At 40.5% G+C, this 17070-nt stretch overlaps 2 protein-coding genes across 4 annotated transcripts in view; one reads left to right on the plus strand and one right to left on the minus strand.

Moving 5' to 3' along the window:
- FNDC3B (fibronectin type III domain containing 3B) overlaps positions 1 to 17070 on the plus strand; it is a 311713-nt gene that overhangs the window by 267618 nt on the left and 27025 nt on the right. For all 3 annotated transcript variants that reach the window (XM_054580585.1, XM_054580576.1, XM_054580593.1), the window contains exons 22-23: positions 3699 to 3979; positions 16367 to 16579. In XM_054580585.1, coding sequence (XP_054436560.1) covers positions 3699 to 3979; positions 16367 to 16579 — 494 coding nt within the window. The remainder of the gene's footprint in view (positions 1 to 3698; positions 3980 to 16366; positions 16580 to 17070) is intronic.
- LOC129073666 (dynein light chain roadblock-type 1-like) lies at positions 10427 to 11616 on the minus strand. Its single transcript, XM_054577298.1, has 2 exons — positions 11585 to 11616; positions 10427 to 10780 (listed from the first exon to the last, which is right to left on the minus strand). The coding sequence occupies exons 1-2, from the start codon at positions 11614 to 11616 to the stop codon at positions 10465 to 10467; spliced, it is 348 nt and encodes a 115-aa protein (XP_054433273.1). The 3' UTR covers positions 10427 to 10464.

Here is a 17070-nt window from a genome sequence, read left to right on the forward strand (position 1 = left end):
ATCAAATTGCTCATTACAAATCCATCAACATCAGTATCTCTGGCCTCTTTGGAGAAAACGTCCCCTTCACAAGTTAATTTTCCAGACCAACTGAAGCTTTTCTGTTAAAAATCGGAGTCCTATTTTATCATAAACATTTCTGAATAAACTCTGAAAGGGAGGTTTATTATATACCTCCCTTCCTGACTGGAACGCCAGAGTCATAATTAACCCTTTGCGAGTGAGTCAGGCTCACAGCACGTTGTCCCATCTTCATAATGGCAGTGCTGAGTCACTGGGAAAAGGTTAAATTGTATGCCACTCTCCTGTTTTTGGAACGAGGCAGGATATGAATAGAGAACTCTCTGTCGCCACAAGAAAGAATTTCATGCCATTGTGCTTTTTGATGTTGGTCTTTCTTTCAAATGTCCTTCTACTTCCTTTTTTCCTTTCAAGGTCTGTGTTGTCAGTTAGCATGGACTTTCCCAAACTGCACTGTAAAAGATACACTGGTAAGAGTAGAGTCTGCAGAGTGATGGTGCCTTCCTGTCTTGATAAGCAGAAGCAGAAAATATTTTCAAATACTTCTTTCTCATAAAATGAGTCAGACCTTGTGAAGGGGATAGTCCTTTTAAGGCCACCATTGCTATTGCTGGGAAGAGAGTCCGCTCAGTCTGTGTTGACTTCTTGCTAACGACCAACCGAATACGAATTATTTTCATTTGACATTACTACAAAATCAGGGTAAAACCCAAACATTCTTTTTGAATACTTGGTCTCTTAAAAATTAAATCACTGTAATACCTATACTGTGTTTTATAAAAACTAGGTGAAACACTGCCTGTTTGCAGAACAATTTTTAAATTTTTATGTTCTTAGGAATATTTGAATTAACAAGTGCCAAAGTAATTCCGTTTACAGGAGGCATATTGTTTATTATAGGCATAGTTGTTTTTTTTTTGTTTGTTTGTTTGGGTAAAGGCTCTTCTGAGTTGCTTCCTTTGAAAACTAGTAATAATAAGTGGTATAAATCAAGAAAGCATTTTCCATAGAATGAAGCTAATAAAAGCAAGTGGGATCCTAGAATACAAAAAGAACATTGTGGGAGAAATTGGTAAGCTTTTAATCAGGTCTCTATGTAGTTAGTGCAGTTGTACCAATGTTCATTTTCTTGTTTTGATCATGGTTCTGGTTTTGTAAGGTGTTAACATTAGGGAAAGCAAGGTATGAGAGAGATAGAAATTTCTTGTACTACTTTTGCAGCTTTTCTGTTAGTCTAAAATTAGTTTAAAATAAAATATTTCAGTTTTTTAAGTATGAAATATGCTATTTTATTCTCGGTTTTCCCTCTGGGAGGGAGAGACAGGAAGCACTGACTGATGGCCTGACACTCTGCCAGTATTTTACATGCTAATCAATTTAATTTGTATAACTATTTTGTGAACTAGGTGTATTGTCCCCATTTTATATCTAGAAAACAGGCTCAGAGATATTTTGCCTAAGATCACACAGTTATTATTAATGAATTCAAGCTTTGATCAGAGTTCCAACTTAGAAGCCATGTTCTTTTCCTTCTTTTCTGTGGTGATATGAAGCCTCCATTGATATGAGCATTGAGCTCCAATCTGTCATATTTTTCTGGCCCTGTGATAAATACGCACCCAAAAATAAAATCTTTAAATAGATCGTCTTAAAATAAATTGTAACATTAAAATTTTTTTTAAATTGAAGTTATGAAATAGGGCTAGATATGACAAAATATTACAACTTCAAAAGTGTGATTTGATAGCAAATGAATGCTTTTAGCTTGCTTCTTGAAATTAGCAGTAGTACACAAACATTGTAAGCTTTGTTTTGAACCTTTGATTTAAGAGCTCAGATTTTTTTAAGTTTTGTAATTGTCCTCATAAGCTCTCCTATGAAGTAAATGAGAACTAAGTTTTAGAGTATATTCACTTTCGTAAGGAGACTGCCAAATGTTTTTCTCTTTATAAGGGAAAAAATGTTTTTAGTAACATTTATTGAGCAGGTATTTCCGTGTCAGGTACTATTCTAGTTGCTAGGGATACAGCAGTGCACCACATAAGATCTTGCTCTTATGGAACTTATATTTTAATCAGAGGAATAATTAAATGAAAATGTATATTTTATGTTGGTGATAAATGCCATGATGAAGAATAAGCCAAAGACGAGAAATAGGAAATGAGCAAAATCATAGGGGCCCAAAGGAGGGCACATTTAAATTTGTTTAGAGATAGTTCACTGAAAAGGCAATACTCGAAAGAAAGCCTGAAGGATATAGTTGAACGAGGTATGCAGAAGTCTGAGGAAAAGGCTTTCTGGCCAGAAGGGGTGGCGCGTGCAAGGGCCCTGCGGTGGGAGCACACTTGATGTACCTGTGGAATAGCAAGGAAGCCCATGTGGCTGGAGCCAGGTAATTGAGGGGGGGTGCGGCGTAGGTGATGAAATCAGAATGGAGATGGGGCGCGGGGGGAGGGTGATGGTGAGCATATCAGATAGTGTTTTGTGGGCTGTCATGAGGACTTCACAATTTATTCTGAATATGGTTGGAGGCTATTGAAGGGATTTAAGTAGTAAGCCCATTGTGAAGGTAAACTATGGGGCAAGGGCTGTCACAGAGACCAGGGAGGAGGTCATTAGAGTGACCAGAGGAGAGAGAGTGTAATTGGACGAGGGTGATACAGGATGTGTAGGCGGCCTGGGTAGGAGATGAAGAAAGATGACCCAGTGATGCCCCAGGAATGTGACTTGAACAAGCTGAAGGATGGGGACAACTACAGGAGGTGTGGTGGGGTGGCGATCAGGAGCTGCGTGGATGCTCGGGTTCGAGATGCTTAGTTAACGTTCAAATGGAGACACCGAAAAGGCAGTTGGATACGTTAGGCTGGCTTTTAAGGCAGAGGTCCAAGTCACACAAGTGAATTTGGAAGTTAGGATATAAATGGTATTTGTCCCCTGAGACAAGATGAGATCTCCCAGAGTTTGAGCAGAAAAGCAGAGATGTCCAAGGCCTGAGCCCTGGGGCCCTTGGCTGTTGAAAAATCTGGGTGATGATGAGTAGCAACCTGCATAGCGGATTGAGAAGCAAGAGCAAGAGAATAAAAACAAGAGTATGGGTCCTGGAGACCGAGAAGTATTTGAAAGAGAGCTGAGTGAGGAAGGGGTCAATTACTGCTCTCAGGTGAAATTAGAAAAGGCTGAGCACTGGCTTCAGATCTGAGTTTATCAATCTCATGGAAAACAGTAGAGACCTTTTCCAAAATTCCTGTCACTCTTCCAGGGCAGCACTGGAGTTGAAAGTCAGATTTTCTGAATTCCATTCCCATCTTTGCCTATATATCTATGAAAGGCAGGTAAGAATAGTACTTGCCATTTACTGTGTATCTCAGATGGTTATTGTGAAGATCACGTAAGACAGTATATAACCTGCAATGGGCCATGCAAATGTAAAGGACTATTTTTGAATTATTTTGTGTAAACAGTGATGAGGGTGATGTTATTATCTTTTGCTTAACAGAAACGATGTGATTGGCATTTTTTGGAAAGTGCTTATCAGGTTAAATTGAACATTTTCTAGGATTTATTTCTACCTACATTTCCAGAAGTAAACCATATATTATTTATTTAGCATCAACTAACATAGAGACATTAGAATGTATCATGGGGTAATACAGACTTTTCTTGCTGTTGTCTTTTAGGCTGTCAATCAAGCTGGAGCAGGACCATACAGTGAGCTTGTCCTTTGCCAGACACCAGCATCTGCCCCCGACCCTGTCTCCACTCTCTGTGTCCTGGAAGAGGAGACCCTCAATGCCTACCCTGATTCACCTTCTGTGTGCCTTGTACTGAACTGGGAAGAGCCGTGCAATAATGGATCTGAAATCCTTGCTTACAATATTGATCTTGGAGACACTTGCATCACCGTGGGCAATACCACCACCCACATTCTGAAAGATCTTCTTCCAGAAACAACGTACCGGTGAGTGCAAGGGAGGAGAAATCAAGCTGTACGGACACATCAGTACGGGGCCTACAGACCCTACAGGTTCTTAAGAACAAATGAGTGATTCTAACCATCCTTTTTGTTTATTTGTTTGTTTTCTGTTTGTACTTGTATTTTTTTTATTTTTTCCTTTTTTAAGATTTAATCTTTATTATATTTTTTCCATTATCATTTAGTCCTTTTTTTTTTTTTTTTACTGTTCAAATCCATTTGTCTCCATTTCCCTGCCACCGCTTTCCCCTGCCCTGCCCTACCCACCCCCACCTCCCACCCTCAATCCTTCCCCACTTTGGCTTTGTCTATATAACCAGTAACTTTGAAATAAAAAACAAACCGACAGTAACAAGAAGGGAGGTGGGAGAGGTGGGTAATAGGGAAAAGAAGGGGAAGGGTGAGGTCAAGGAACATGTATAAAGGATTTTAACAATTCTTAATATATTCAAGAGTACTTAGCACAAATATAGCTTTAATACTTGTATTGCTTTATAGCTGATGAGTCGGTTACAAATTTGCACCATTTCACCCTTCACTTTAGATTAGTTCCTCCCTCTTGGTCTTTTGTAACCATTTTTCTTTGCATTTTTACTGTGGCTCATATCCTTCTGTGGACACCTCCTGTCCCTAACATGTACTTCCCCCCTCTGAGGCAGTGCTCCACTCTTTTCTGATTTTCCAAAAGTAGGCTCAGCGTTACAAAGACTTTGTGATGTGACCTTTACTCAAGATTTCACCAGCATCCAGAGAAAGAAATTACAGAACACACCTGGGGTAGAACTTGGTTAACAACTACATTCTTTCTCTTCCCCAGTGTCCCTGTCTAGGAACCAGCCACCTCGCCTTCCTCGTTTCACACACCTTCTACTCTAACATGGCCTCTTAAAATTTCAGATCCTTTAGCTCTGTCTCCATGTCGCCATAACTCATTCAAAACAGAGTTTACAATGAGCATTTGAGGAGTGCGGGAACCATCTGTGATTATGCAACTTGTCCCCCTCTGTCAGATGAAATGGTTTTTCGAGGAGGCGAAGGAGAGCATAGGTTCAGGTCATAAGCTGTGCCTTTAGGCCGGTTACAGAATCTCTCTGTGTCTCAGTTGCTTCTTGCATAAATGAGAGCAAGATTACTTACCTCATGAACATATTGTGAGAAGTAAACAAATTAATATTAAATGGTTATATGCAGCCTAGCAGTGTATAACAAGTGCACAAAAAGCATGCATTGTAATTTCGCCATCAGACAAAACCAGTTCTTCTTTGGGTAGGGCGGGGGAATGAAGGAAGGGATTTATCATTTCACTAATTTGTTTTTCTGCAGTGTTTTCTAGTTCAATAATCTGGTACACCACCTTTTTTATTTCCAGAAGCTGAAGAAAGAATCAGCTAGTCAGTCATAAGATACAAAAGTTCCACCCTGCCATATCTTATTATCTCAACTTTTTTTTCCCCTCTATTACAGTATCTTTTGTGAATAATTCATATAAGTATATTCATTTTGCTTTTCAAAACAATGACAGGCTGTTTTATTTTAAGATCTCTTCTTTGAGCACAGCACTATACACTGCGGGTCTATAAAACAGTGATAAACAATATTCTTGCCCTCAGAACACTCAGCGTTAGGGGCACTTAAATAGCAACCTAGGAGAGTAGGTTACTGTGACATCCATCACAGGCTCAAAATAACACTGTGTACACAGTCGTGTTGACATTTCAGAGAGGAAGTCCCAGGGTGCAGAATGGTCAGGATGGTTCCTGGGGAATTCGAACCAGAAACAGGGGCAAGCCAAGGGCAGTCCCTTAGTCATGACCTTTTAAGTCACTCTCAGAAAAGCAGCCTTCACTCTTGTATGCTAATGCAACCTAAGGGCCCATTGTGTCCAGAGCTGTCTAATCAGGTACTGAGGAAATGATTAAACCCAGACCTTGATTGACTGACATCAGGGACTTTCCCCAATGATGATACTCTAAGGAAACCTGCCCGTGAGGTGTATGTCTGGGAAGAAATGACCAAGTCATTGTCATATCCAGCTGTTTTTAAGAGACCAAATGTCCAGAATATTGCTTCAACTTAATCCCTCATAAGGCCAGAAAACCTGTGAAGAAGCTGCACTGGATTAGGGACTTGCGGAAAGGCTTTGTGATCACTCTGATTCACACCCTTGCCCACCCTAGAGTGGACTCAGATTCTCGGGTCAGTGCTCTGAACACTCGGGTCAGAGATCATGAAAGGGCTTTTAGAGCTCGGTGCTAGCCCAGGAATTCCACCTCTTCCTGACCTTGTGCCTACCCTTAAGGGTGGCTTCAATGGTTATAAACTTTAAGGTTTATAGAAGGGATAATGTTGGGGGAAGGCTGACTTTTACTAGTCAACACACAGTCAGATGGCTTCTAGAAAGACACGTACAGCCCAAAGGAAGGAACTGATGTAGGGAATCATTGCTTCATGATGCAATGCCAGGTGCAGTGGAAATTATGAAAAATACCTTCCACATGTGCAAAAAGTTTCTCAGAAGAAATTGTGTTACGGAGAAGATGAAATTGTTTAGTAGTGTAGGGACTATAAGAGAATGAACTTAGATTTAGATAGTACCTCAAGACTCTATTTAGGATTAATATGCAAGGCTTATATATTGAGCTGAACATGGCAAGTCTCACTGGGAGGCTGTCAATCTCAACTTTACAGGAGAGCGTGGAAGATACCATTTTAAACATTGCATAAAAATTGAATAGTTTTAGAGAAGTCAGATCTTGGACTGTAGTCATATTGTGTGTTCTCCCCACCCTACCCCGTCAGTCCCCCAAGAAAAATATTTAGTCTAAGTCTTTGCTGGTCCATCAGTAAATAAATTGGATGTTTCATATTTAAGATACTAAGATTAATGTCCACATTTAAGATCATAATGCAACTTAGTGCTAGTTTCCATAGTACATAATTGGGTACTCCATAGTAGGACTCTGGCCAACCACGGTCTTTTTCTTTTGTTTCAAAAACACAATTGCAACACTTACAGTGAAATACAAAATAAGTATTTTAAGGAACTGAGGATGTAATTTTGATCCATTCAACTTTTACCTCACCCTTTTCTGACCCACAAATTTGTTAAAATATAAATAACCAGATTATGATCTTCTAGATAAAAATGTGTAATTCAACATCTTAAGCAAGGTATGAGGCTTCAGTAAAGGACTTGTTTCTTTGGTTTGATTTTTCTTTTTAACTTTCAGTAATTACAAATTGCTCTCACACGAGGTTGTTTATTTTTTCCTCGCATTGTGGAGACAGAAATATACACCTCTCTAGCAAAGCTACAAATGCAAAAAAAAAGTATTTTAATAGATCCATCATTTCTCCATTGGTGCTTGCAAAATCACGCATTGGCTCACCCCGGCCAGCGTGGCTCAGTTGGTTGGAGTGCCACCCTGTGCACCACGGGGTCCCTGGTTGATTCCTGGTCGGGGCACATACCTAGGTTGCGGGTTCCTGGTCCCCATTCAGGATGAGTATGCGAGGCCAATGTTTCGTTCTCTTTCCCCTTTTCTCCCTCTCTCTCCCCTCCTGCTCCCCGTCTCTCCCTTGCAGTGGACATTTCCTTGGGTGAGAATTTAAAAAAAAAAGCCATTGGTTTACTGACACCCTGTTTGGAATTACAATGCTATTTTTAAAGGCATTACTTTTATGCTTAGAATTGAGTTTGAAATTGAGCTTGTGTTTTGGTTTGAGGAGGGGAAAAAATGTTTATTAATAACAGAAGTGTAGCTTTCCTTTGCGAGCATCCAGCCACAGAGTCATAGTCTTTGCAAGCTGATTGAGACAAGGTCACATGGAGTCACCCATTCCCAGTGCCCAGGCTTCAGCATCTTTGCTTTCAGGCCAGTGGTTCCGGCTTCTGATCAGTAGGCAGTCCTTCTGCTTGTGGATAACTCTCTCTTGTTAAAACATCTCTCTGTCTAAAAGGCACACAATTGACCCTGGGCCTCCGTTTAGAGCAATGGTTCCCAAACTGTGGGTCCTGAGCTAGCAACACCAGCAGTGCCTGGAAACTTGCTGAAACACAAATTATCAGGTCCTACTCTAGATCTAACGAATCAGAAGAAACTGTAGAGGTGCAGCCACTCTATGCTGTAAATAGCACTGCAGGAGATTTGGGGGGCATGTTCAAGTTTGAGAACCTCTCCTGGCCAGAGAGCACTGATTCTTAAGTGTTAATTTCATAAGAATCACCTCGAGTACTTCTACAAGGTATGGAAGTCTGAGCCCCGCTCCTGCAGACTTGGCTTAGTGGTTCCCGGGGGTACCTAGTCATCCTTATCTTATAAAGTCAGCTGTGTCCTACTTAACCATCCTCACTCCATTCAAATCTGTCTTGACTAGTGTGGATTTTCTATAACCTCCTCCATCCTCTTCATTGGGTGACTTCTGTTTCTTAATGGTCTATTTATTTAATTATTAATCTTCACCTGAGGATATGCTTATTACTGATTTTAGAGAGAGGGCAAGGGAGGGAAAGAGAGAGAAAGAGAGAAACATCACTTGGTTGCCTCTCACATGTGCCCTGACTGGGGACCAAACCCTCAGTCCAGGCATGTGCCCTGAACAGGAATCGAACCCATGACCATTCAGTTTATAGGACAACACTCCAACCAACTGAGCCACACTGGCCAGGGTTCTTGATGGTGTCTTTAACAAGTAGTGCCTGGCTCAGAGAAGAGCAAGGCTGTTACCTTACTTGTTTTCCAAAAGTGGAACAGTTAGTAAGGTTGCCTGACATTACTTTTTTTGGCAGCCTCATTATATGTCTGACTCATACTGAGCTGGCAAACAACTGAAGGTAGATTTGTTTGTTATACTCATTTATGCTCTTTTTGCTAGGTAAAATGGGGATGAAAATAACATTTATTGAGTCCTTACTCTATGTCAAGCACTACATTAGCCTGTCAAGAAGTGAATCATAAATCATTTCATCCTAACAAGATGAGGTAGGCTTTATTAAGAGACACATTCTGAGGAGCTCAGGAGTAGCACAGTGGAGTCAGACAGCCTTGATTTCAACCTTGCATCCCTCTTGTCTGTCTCTGTGACCTTTGAAACACTCTGTGCCTCAGTTTTCTGGTATGCAAAACAGGGGTAATAGCCTTATCTAATAGGGTTGTTGTGTATTTTAGATAAGATTTCAAGCACTTCACAAGGGACAAGACCTGTTGTAAGTAAGCACTCAATAAATTGCGTTACTGATGTTTGGGAGGAAAGAAGTGAGCTGGAAAGTGGGTTGTGACCAGATTTTAGGTAGAAGTGCCTCTGGAAACCTGGCATTTTCCTTTAAGCATTATGTGAGATATTTAAGGGGGGAGTTTCCCTTTCAAGGCAGGGCACACACAAAAAAACAAAACCCAACAAATCTAAGTACAAAAACAGAAGGGTGGCCCAGTACCTAGGGAGCTGCCAGGAGGAGCAGCGTGGCTGGAGCAGGGGCTGAACCTGCACGGGCTCAGGGCACCTTCCCGGAAGCCGCCTCTGAATGACTGAACACACCTTTTCCCCAAAGAGATTTCCTGTGTTAACCCTACTAGTTTCTCTTCCTTCGGAAGTTAGCTGATGATTATTCTCTTCTTTCATATTTTCTCTTCTTCAGTTAAATGATTAGATGTTAGACTGGGGAGGAAGTGTATTATAAAAAAACCCATGTTTTGCTTCTTAGGCCTTCCCTACCCCAACCCCAACCCATCATGGGAGAAGGGGGCTGTGCTCCCTCCCCACCCACCTCTATGCTCCCGATATCCTGAGTATGAGGCTGGCTAATTGTGAACAAAAAGTCGCCTTCCCCAGCTGAGAAGGGGTTGTTTTGAAAGTCATTCTTCTTTTAATACAAGTGGTGTCAGAAATGGGATTGTTGTATGTATCAAGTGCATTATGGAAGGCTGTGATCTGAAGCAGGAATATATCTGGCATCTAGAACTAGAGAGTGGATACTTTTTAATAGTAGATTTTTTAATAAAAACTTATAAAGAATATTCTTTTTAATTTGATGCATGTACTCAGTACTATCAGTGTATTGATGGCATGGCAGGCCCTTGGACACTTGAAGAGATTGTTCACGTCAGTCTGGCCAAGGTAGAGCTGCTCAGAATTACATCACTTCGCTAAATTGGAAAGTAGAGTTCCGTTTCCCTCATGCTTAAATTATAGACCTTAAAATTTCAGAAACTGATATGGAATGCATGTTAAAAAAACAAACAAAATTGCCCTGCAGATCCTATTTGAATTTCAAAATTAACATATTACTTCAGCGAAGACCAAAATTGACGTATTACTTCACCTCGGGCACTCGATTCGTCTGCACGGGCCCTACGGTCATTTCTACCTGCCAGTCAGTTGACATGATTAACACTATTATTCTTGGGGCAGGGGGCGGGGGTGGGGGGAGCAGCGTTAAGTTAAGGAATGATGTGTGGAGCCAAGAGTGCGGCTTATTCAGTTGGATTCTGAATCACAATCAGGAAATAGTCTTTATCTGGTGCAACCATAATTTCATTTTTCTTAGAGCAAATTCGAAGGAAGGGGAGGTCATTCTGGGGGTCAATCTCACGCACAGTGCTCCGGGCCTTCAGGACGCAGTTGTGCATGAGGCTGGTGTACCGTGTGGTGGTGGGATTGTCCATGGTGCTCTTAACGGGGATCCCTTCCGTGTTCACCACGATGATTCCCTGCACTCCTTTCTGGCTCTGAAGTCGCTTCAGTGTCTCCTCCACCTCTGCCACAGCGGACCAATCGGGTAGCTCAGGTCTTCACTGCACAGCCCAGTCCGGATAAATTCTCATGTTTGGGTTTGGGATAAACTTTAATTAATTTCGTAAAACCTGAAGATCAGTTTTTTCTGAGGTGAATTCTTGAACTTGTTCCTCAGGTGAGTGAGTGTCTTGTTCGTTAGCCCCAGGTGAGCTCTCACTGGAATTAGGAAATTATTTTCACATACTACCTTTTTCACCCCAGAACAAAATGAACACCAACTACTTTTTTTTAGTCTTTGTTCTGCCTTTTCAGCCTTTTAGGCTCAGAGTTCTGAATATGTTACCAGAACGCAAGAAGACCTGGCCTCTTTTCATTGTACCCATTCCTCAGTTCTGCTTCAACATTGAATGTGACTTGATCATTAGAACTAATTAATGTTAGTTCAGTGCATCAGCTACATGGAAACATGTTTTCCATGCATTTTTACTGAAACAAAATGTATTTTGGTAAAAATGTAGGAAGTATATTAAAATCTTAGGTAGTTGATTTCAAGGCCCAAGGTTATTTAAATAGTGTGAAAGTATATTTGTTGGCCATTTTAAATATCTATTTAATTGGCAAAAGGCAGTTGTTGAACTGAAAGTGTGGTTTGAAATAAAAATATCTTTTGATTGGATTAGAAGCTGTGTGTGGTTCAAGGTGTGTTAGGAGACTAGGGTGTGCCAAAGGCTTTGAGCCCGGAAAGACCAGGTTCTCACCTAGATCTGACCAGTATCTACTGCGTACATAACGCAAATGACTGAACTTAGCCAGCCAGCACAGTTCATTCACTTGTAAAATAGACAAAGTAGTTCCTACCTCATGGGGTCGGGGTAGAAATCAGAGATCATGCTGTACATATCAAATCTAGACTTCAGTACCTAGTAGCCACTGTGTCATTTAGGTTGCATTATTTAACCGCTCTGAGTTTAACTGCAGATACCTCATCTCTAAAGGCAAGAGAAATTACTAGTTTCTACTCCAAACACAGCTCCTTGGGCAGAGCAGGTGTTCAGTGTTGTCTGCGGTGGTGCTCATCGGTGGTCATTGCTAACGTTTGCATCTGTCCCCAAGCTCTTAATGCTCACCCTCCCTTACTGAGGATGGTTTCAGAAGAAGCTGGTCCTTTTAGCTGTTGCCAGATCCTTGGCCATAATTTAGAGGAAGGAAAAACATAAGTGGAACAGAAAATGACTCAAGTTATAAAGTGAGGTAGTGGTAATAATGCAACTGAAGCGAAGGCACAGGTCCACATGCCCAGCAGAGTCCCTCCTCGCGGGCGCTCGGCTCATGTTCTGCACTGCTTGGGAGCAGTGGCGGTCTCGGAAGAAGGCAGGAGAGTAGCGACTCGAAACAACTCTAAATTAGCCCTTTAAAGTTCACCAGGGTGCTTTTGACTTCTTTTCTAGTTGTATGGTGGAGAATAAAATATTTAAATATTTAAAAAATATATAAAGTGCTTTCCGTATCCCTTAAGTAATCCTGTTTATAAATGCAGCAAAGACATTACTATCCACATCTTAAACTTAAGAAAACAGTGATGTAAAGGAGGTGATTTCCCCAAGGTGACCAAAGCGATGAGCAGCATTCCCACTACTAAAGAGAGTTCAAATGCTACTGTAGCATTCTCATTACTGTATATGTAAGGCAAAGACTGCATGCCTATCAAGTACTTCTCAATAAAAGATCACATAGAGCTGCAATGTAAGGAACCCAAGACTTATCAAAACACTGTGGAGGCTTTGGGGCAATAAGTGAAATTGCAAAAAAACAACAACAACAAAAAAAAACCATCAAATATTAAATTTATATTTTTCTTGATATTTGTATTTTATACAATGTTTTTTAATTCTCATAAATGATTCAGATCTTAGTATTTTTTTTCTTGAGCAGAACAATCTTAAACAACTCATTATCTCAGTAGCTAAGAGCTGTTTGGGCTGCGCGGAGCAAAACCCGGAATACAGGGAGCGCTCCGGAAGACTCTCTGTAAGCAGATGGAAGAAAGTGCCTTGACCTGTGGGATCTAGGAATACCTGCCCAGAGTAAAGGGACGGGTGGCAGTCTAGACTCTAGAGAGACATGAATATAAACCTTGAAGGTGAGGAAATTTGTTACGCCTTTGAAGGAAGGCTGAGACAATGTGTGGCTTAATTCCCTTTTCCTGAGAAGGGAAAAGGGGTAGTAAATTCTACCACCATGATTTCCACCTTTTAAAAAAGATTTTTCTTCTCCAGATGAAGAAAAATTTCTTATTTCCAATCATAGAAAAATACTCTTGTGTTAATACCACAAAGCTATTTGATAAGACTCAGGTTGGGAGACAGGGAAGAGTTGATTTTAGTCTTTCAATATTATATTGAGAAACTTGCATTGTCTGCAAGAGACCTGTTGTAGCCGCTGCTATAAAAGGACCTGGAAAAAGTAAGGCTCTTTAGTGGAATTTTTGCTATACTTCTTTAGAGATAAGTATTTGATACCTTTTGAATTAGGAGGCAGATATTCATCTAGTTTTAGGTGATTATGAGTAGGGCTGTTATTATTTGTGTTCAGATGTTTGTATTTACATAAATTTTAATTTCTCAAGAGTAAAGACCAAGAAGTTGGATTGCTGGGTCATATGGTAAGTGTATGTTAAACTTTATAAGAAATTTTATAGGAAAACTGTTTTCCATTGTGGCTATCATTTTGTATTCTCACCAGCAAAATATAAGCGTTTCGGTTGCCCCTTATCTTTGCCAGCATGGTATTAAATATTGGTATGTTAGCCATTTTAATAGGGACATGGTAGTATCTCACTGTCATTTTCATTTACATTTTTCTTATGGTTAATGATGTTGAATGTCTTTTCATGCGCTTATTTGCCATGTATATCCTCTTCAGTGGAGTGTGTGTTCCAGTTTTTTGCCATTTTTTAATTGGGCTGTTTATTTTCTTACTGTTGAGATTGAGAGGTCTTTATACATTCTGGATACAATTTATTTGTCAGATACGTAACTCGCACATACTCTCCCAGTCTATATCTTGTCTTCATTCTCTTAAAAGTGCAAAAGTTTTTTAATTTTTATGAAGTTCACTTTTCCAATTTTGTTCTTTTATGAATCATGTTTTCCACATGCTATCTAAAAACTCTTTACCTAATTTTAAGTATCAAGTATTTTCTCCTGTTCTTAAAAGTTTTTGTAATTTACACTTAGATCTTGTGATCCAATCTGAGTTAAGTTTAGAATAAAATGAGCTTTAGATTGATTTTATTTTTCCCCCTTTTGATAACCAATTGTTTCTGTTCTTTCTCCATTGAATTATTTTTGCACATTTGTCAAAAAAAATCAATTGACCATATTTGTGTGGATCTATTTCTGGAGTCTGTATTCTGTTCTATCGATCTATGAGTCTGTCTCTTTACTAGTACCACACTGTCTTGACTACTGTAGCTTTATAATAAGTCCTCTGTGAGGAGTTTTATAATTCATGAACACAGTATGTCTCTCCCCATTTAGGCCGCCTTCAGTATTTTCAGCAGTGTCTTGTACTTTCCATTTTTTTTGTTTCTGTATCTCAGTGCCCTTCCCCCATACTCTCTAGTACATCATGTTGAATGGGAATGGTGAGAGTAGACATCCTTGCCTTGTTCCTCATCTTAAAGAGGAATCATTTAGTCCTTTACCATTAAGTATAATGTTAGCTGTCGGTATTTCTACAGATGCCCTTGTCAGTTTGAGAAACTTTCCTTCTATCCCCATTTTGCCGAGAACTTTTATTATGAATAGATGTTAGATTTCATCAGATGCTTTTTCTGTATTAATTGATGTGATTATGTGATTCCCCTCCCCCCCACCTTGTTTAGGCTGTTAATATGAATTGGTAAGGGCTAGGGAAGGAAAGAATGTAGAACAGGCGGGGGAGGAGAGTAATGGGGGGTGTTGCCGTCCACTGTGAGCATCTGGAGGCCGCCTGCCCTCTCTCTGAGCCAGGCCCCTCCTGGGGCTCTGTTTATGCAGACGTCTGCTCCTGAGTGTCAGGGTGCAGCCAGTCCAGTCTGGAGCTGGTGGAGGGGAAGAGCGGTTAACTCACTGCTGGTTTGGTGATAGGTCAAATTCTCCCCCAAGTTCTCCAGCTAACATTTACTTTTTGACGTTCTTAAATAGCTGCCCATTTATTTTGTCTAGTTTAATAGCTTTATTCAGTGGGAGAGACAGGGTGGAGTGCACTCACTCCATTTCACCTGGAATTAATCTAGTTTGTTGAGGTTTTTTTTTTTTCTTTTTAACAATCTGCAGGCATATTATTATATTGACTTGCAGAATTATGTAATCTTTAAATTTGAAGAATTAAGGCTAATTTGAGTTCACAGGATGAATTTAGCTGTAGTGATACTTAAATATTTTCTATTTAAGTATAAGCAACAATTGTTCATGAGAAGTGCATAAACCTAACTTAAAGGAATATTTTAAACTAATCTGTTTCCTAAGAATTTATCTCTTTGTATTTTTTATCATGTGTTTTAAATACTATTTCAAATTCAGCTGAAGTTTAAATGTAACACCACACCGCCCAGTCGCCTCAGTAAGATGGCTGTGCACCCAGCAAGGGGCTGAGGGGGAAGTTTCCACTGGAGGCCTAGGAACAGGGCAGGAAGGGAAGGAGGGGACGCAGAGCTGGGAGTGGCCTTGAGGTACCCGAAGTTGTGGGAATGTCTGAGGCTCCAGAGAGAACTGCCATGTTACATGGAAGGAAGGAGGGAGAGCAGAGGGTGGGGTGGGCTGTGTGTGAGCCCTTTGGTCTGAGAGCAGAGGAGAAAGGTCAGCGAATGCCAGGAGGAAACAAGCTTCAAGAACATCTAGTCACTGCGGGAAGAGGTGCTGAGGATGCGGATGGAGCAGGGCCTTCAGTGTGTTGTATGATGGCCTTGGAGGACTGTTTCAGTCAACCAGGAAGGAAATAGAGGAAACAAGAAAAATAGAGAATAATAGTAGGATATTAATTAACATATTCAGTTTGTCTCTATTTGGTTTTAAATTCCTAGACCATGCAGGCAGTGTTAGTACCTTCATTACCCATCACAGGGCACAGAGTAAACAACAGTTAAGATTGTTGCGCACCTGTAGGACAGACACCCTGTGACCAGCCATGTGGGTGAGCAGGGGCTGTTGGGTGAGGCGGGAGAAAGGGAGTAGAAATGCCCTGTGGGAGAGCTGTTATCCTTTGTGAACTCTGAAGGAGACTCATTTGTTCTCTGTTTTATTTATTCTTTATAGCCCACTTACTTCCAAAACTGACTTTGAAGCAGCTAAAGGATGGTTAGAACAAAATATAAAAGGATGCCTTTAGGACATCTTCCCTCAGACAACAGCTTTTTTTTTTAATTAAAGAACTTAGGTATAGCTTGCTAATGTGCCTCTTTGTTGTTATTGTTATATTCACAGTTACAGTTTAATACATAGAAAGCTGTCTTGAATTACTGTTTTTGAGGGGTTTTTTTTCCCCAATTCCATGATAATTGTTTTAGGGACAAGTAATAAATACTTCACGCAATGTTTATTTCGTATGAGGAATTGCTGCTTCTTACACCTGCCATGTTTTTACTTTTTCTTTCTTCAGGATCAGGATTCAGGCCATAAATGACATTGGAGCTGGACCCTTTAGTCAGTTCATTAAAGCAAAAACTCGGCCACTACCCCCCTTGCCTCCTCGGCTGGAATGTGCTGCGGCCGGGCCTCAAAGCCTGAAGCTGAAATGGGGAGACAGCAACGCCAAGACGCACGCTGCCGACGACATGGTGTACACGCTGCAGCTAGAGGACAGGAACAAGAGGTGCGGTGGGGGCACGGGCAGATGCTGCGGCTTTGGCTCTGGAATGAAATCCCACTTGTTCATTTGTCCTCTAAAACACTCTTCCTCTTTGTTGAAACATGTCCTATGTCTTTAGGTCCTGCATTTTTATACTCTGTTATACCCTCTAGTCTTCCTTTGAAATTTCTACACTAACATTCAAAGATCCTGATTTGCCTACATCTGATAATATATGTGTTTGTTTTTTTTCTTTCATAAAGTCAGATAATGGAGAGAAATTATCTGAAAAGAAAATTGTCATATTGAAGCCTACACTTTGTAATAGCATTAAATTGGTCATGAGTGCAGAGGGAAATAACACTCAGAAAGAGATGTTACCTCTTTAAATATTCAGTAACCATCAGGACAAACATGTTTACCAATCTGAAATAGCTGTGGTGATTTACAGATGGGAATTATACTGTGCAACTGTAGGCGATGCACTATTAAATTAGGCAGAGCAAATAGGAGAT

Source organism: Pteronotus mesoamericanus, unplaced genomic scaffold, assembly GCF_021234165.1.
Source record: "Pteronotus mesoamericanus isolate MK-2021 breed Mesoamerican mustached bat unplaced genomic scaffold, CSHL_Meso_final contig_116, whole genome shotgun sequence".
In the NCBI taxonomy this organism is placed as follows: Eukaryota; Metazoa; Chordata; class Mammalia; order Chiroptera; family Mormoopidae; genus Pteronotus; species Pteronotus mesoamericanus.

Bases quoted from the DNA above. Each gene is read 5' to 3' on its own strand.
- LOC129073666 (XM_054577298.1), bottom strand. From the start codon at position 11,616: ATGATCTCTGATTTCTACCCCGACCCCATGAG. The intron at 10,781-11,584 runs GTAGGAACTACT...TGTGCAGTGAAG, and splicing joins TTCTACCCCGACCCCATGAG to ACCTGAGCTACCCGATTGGT.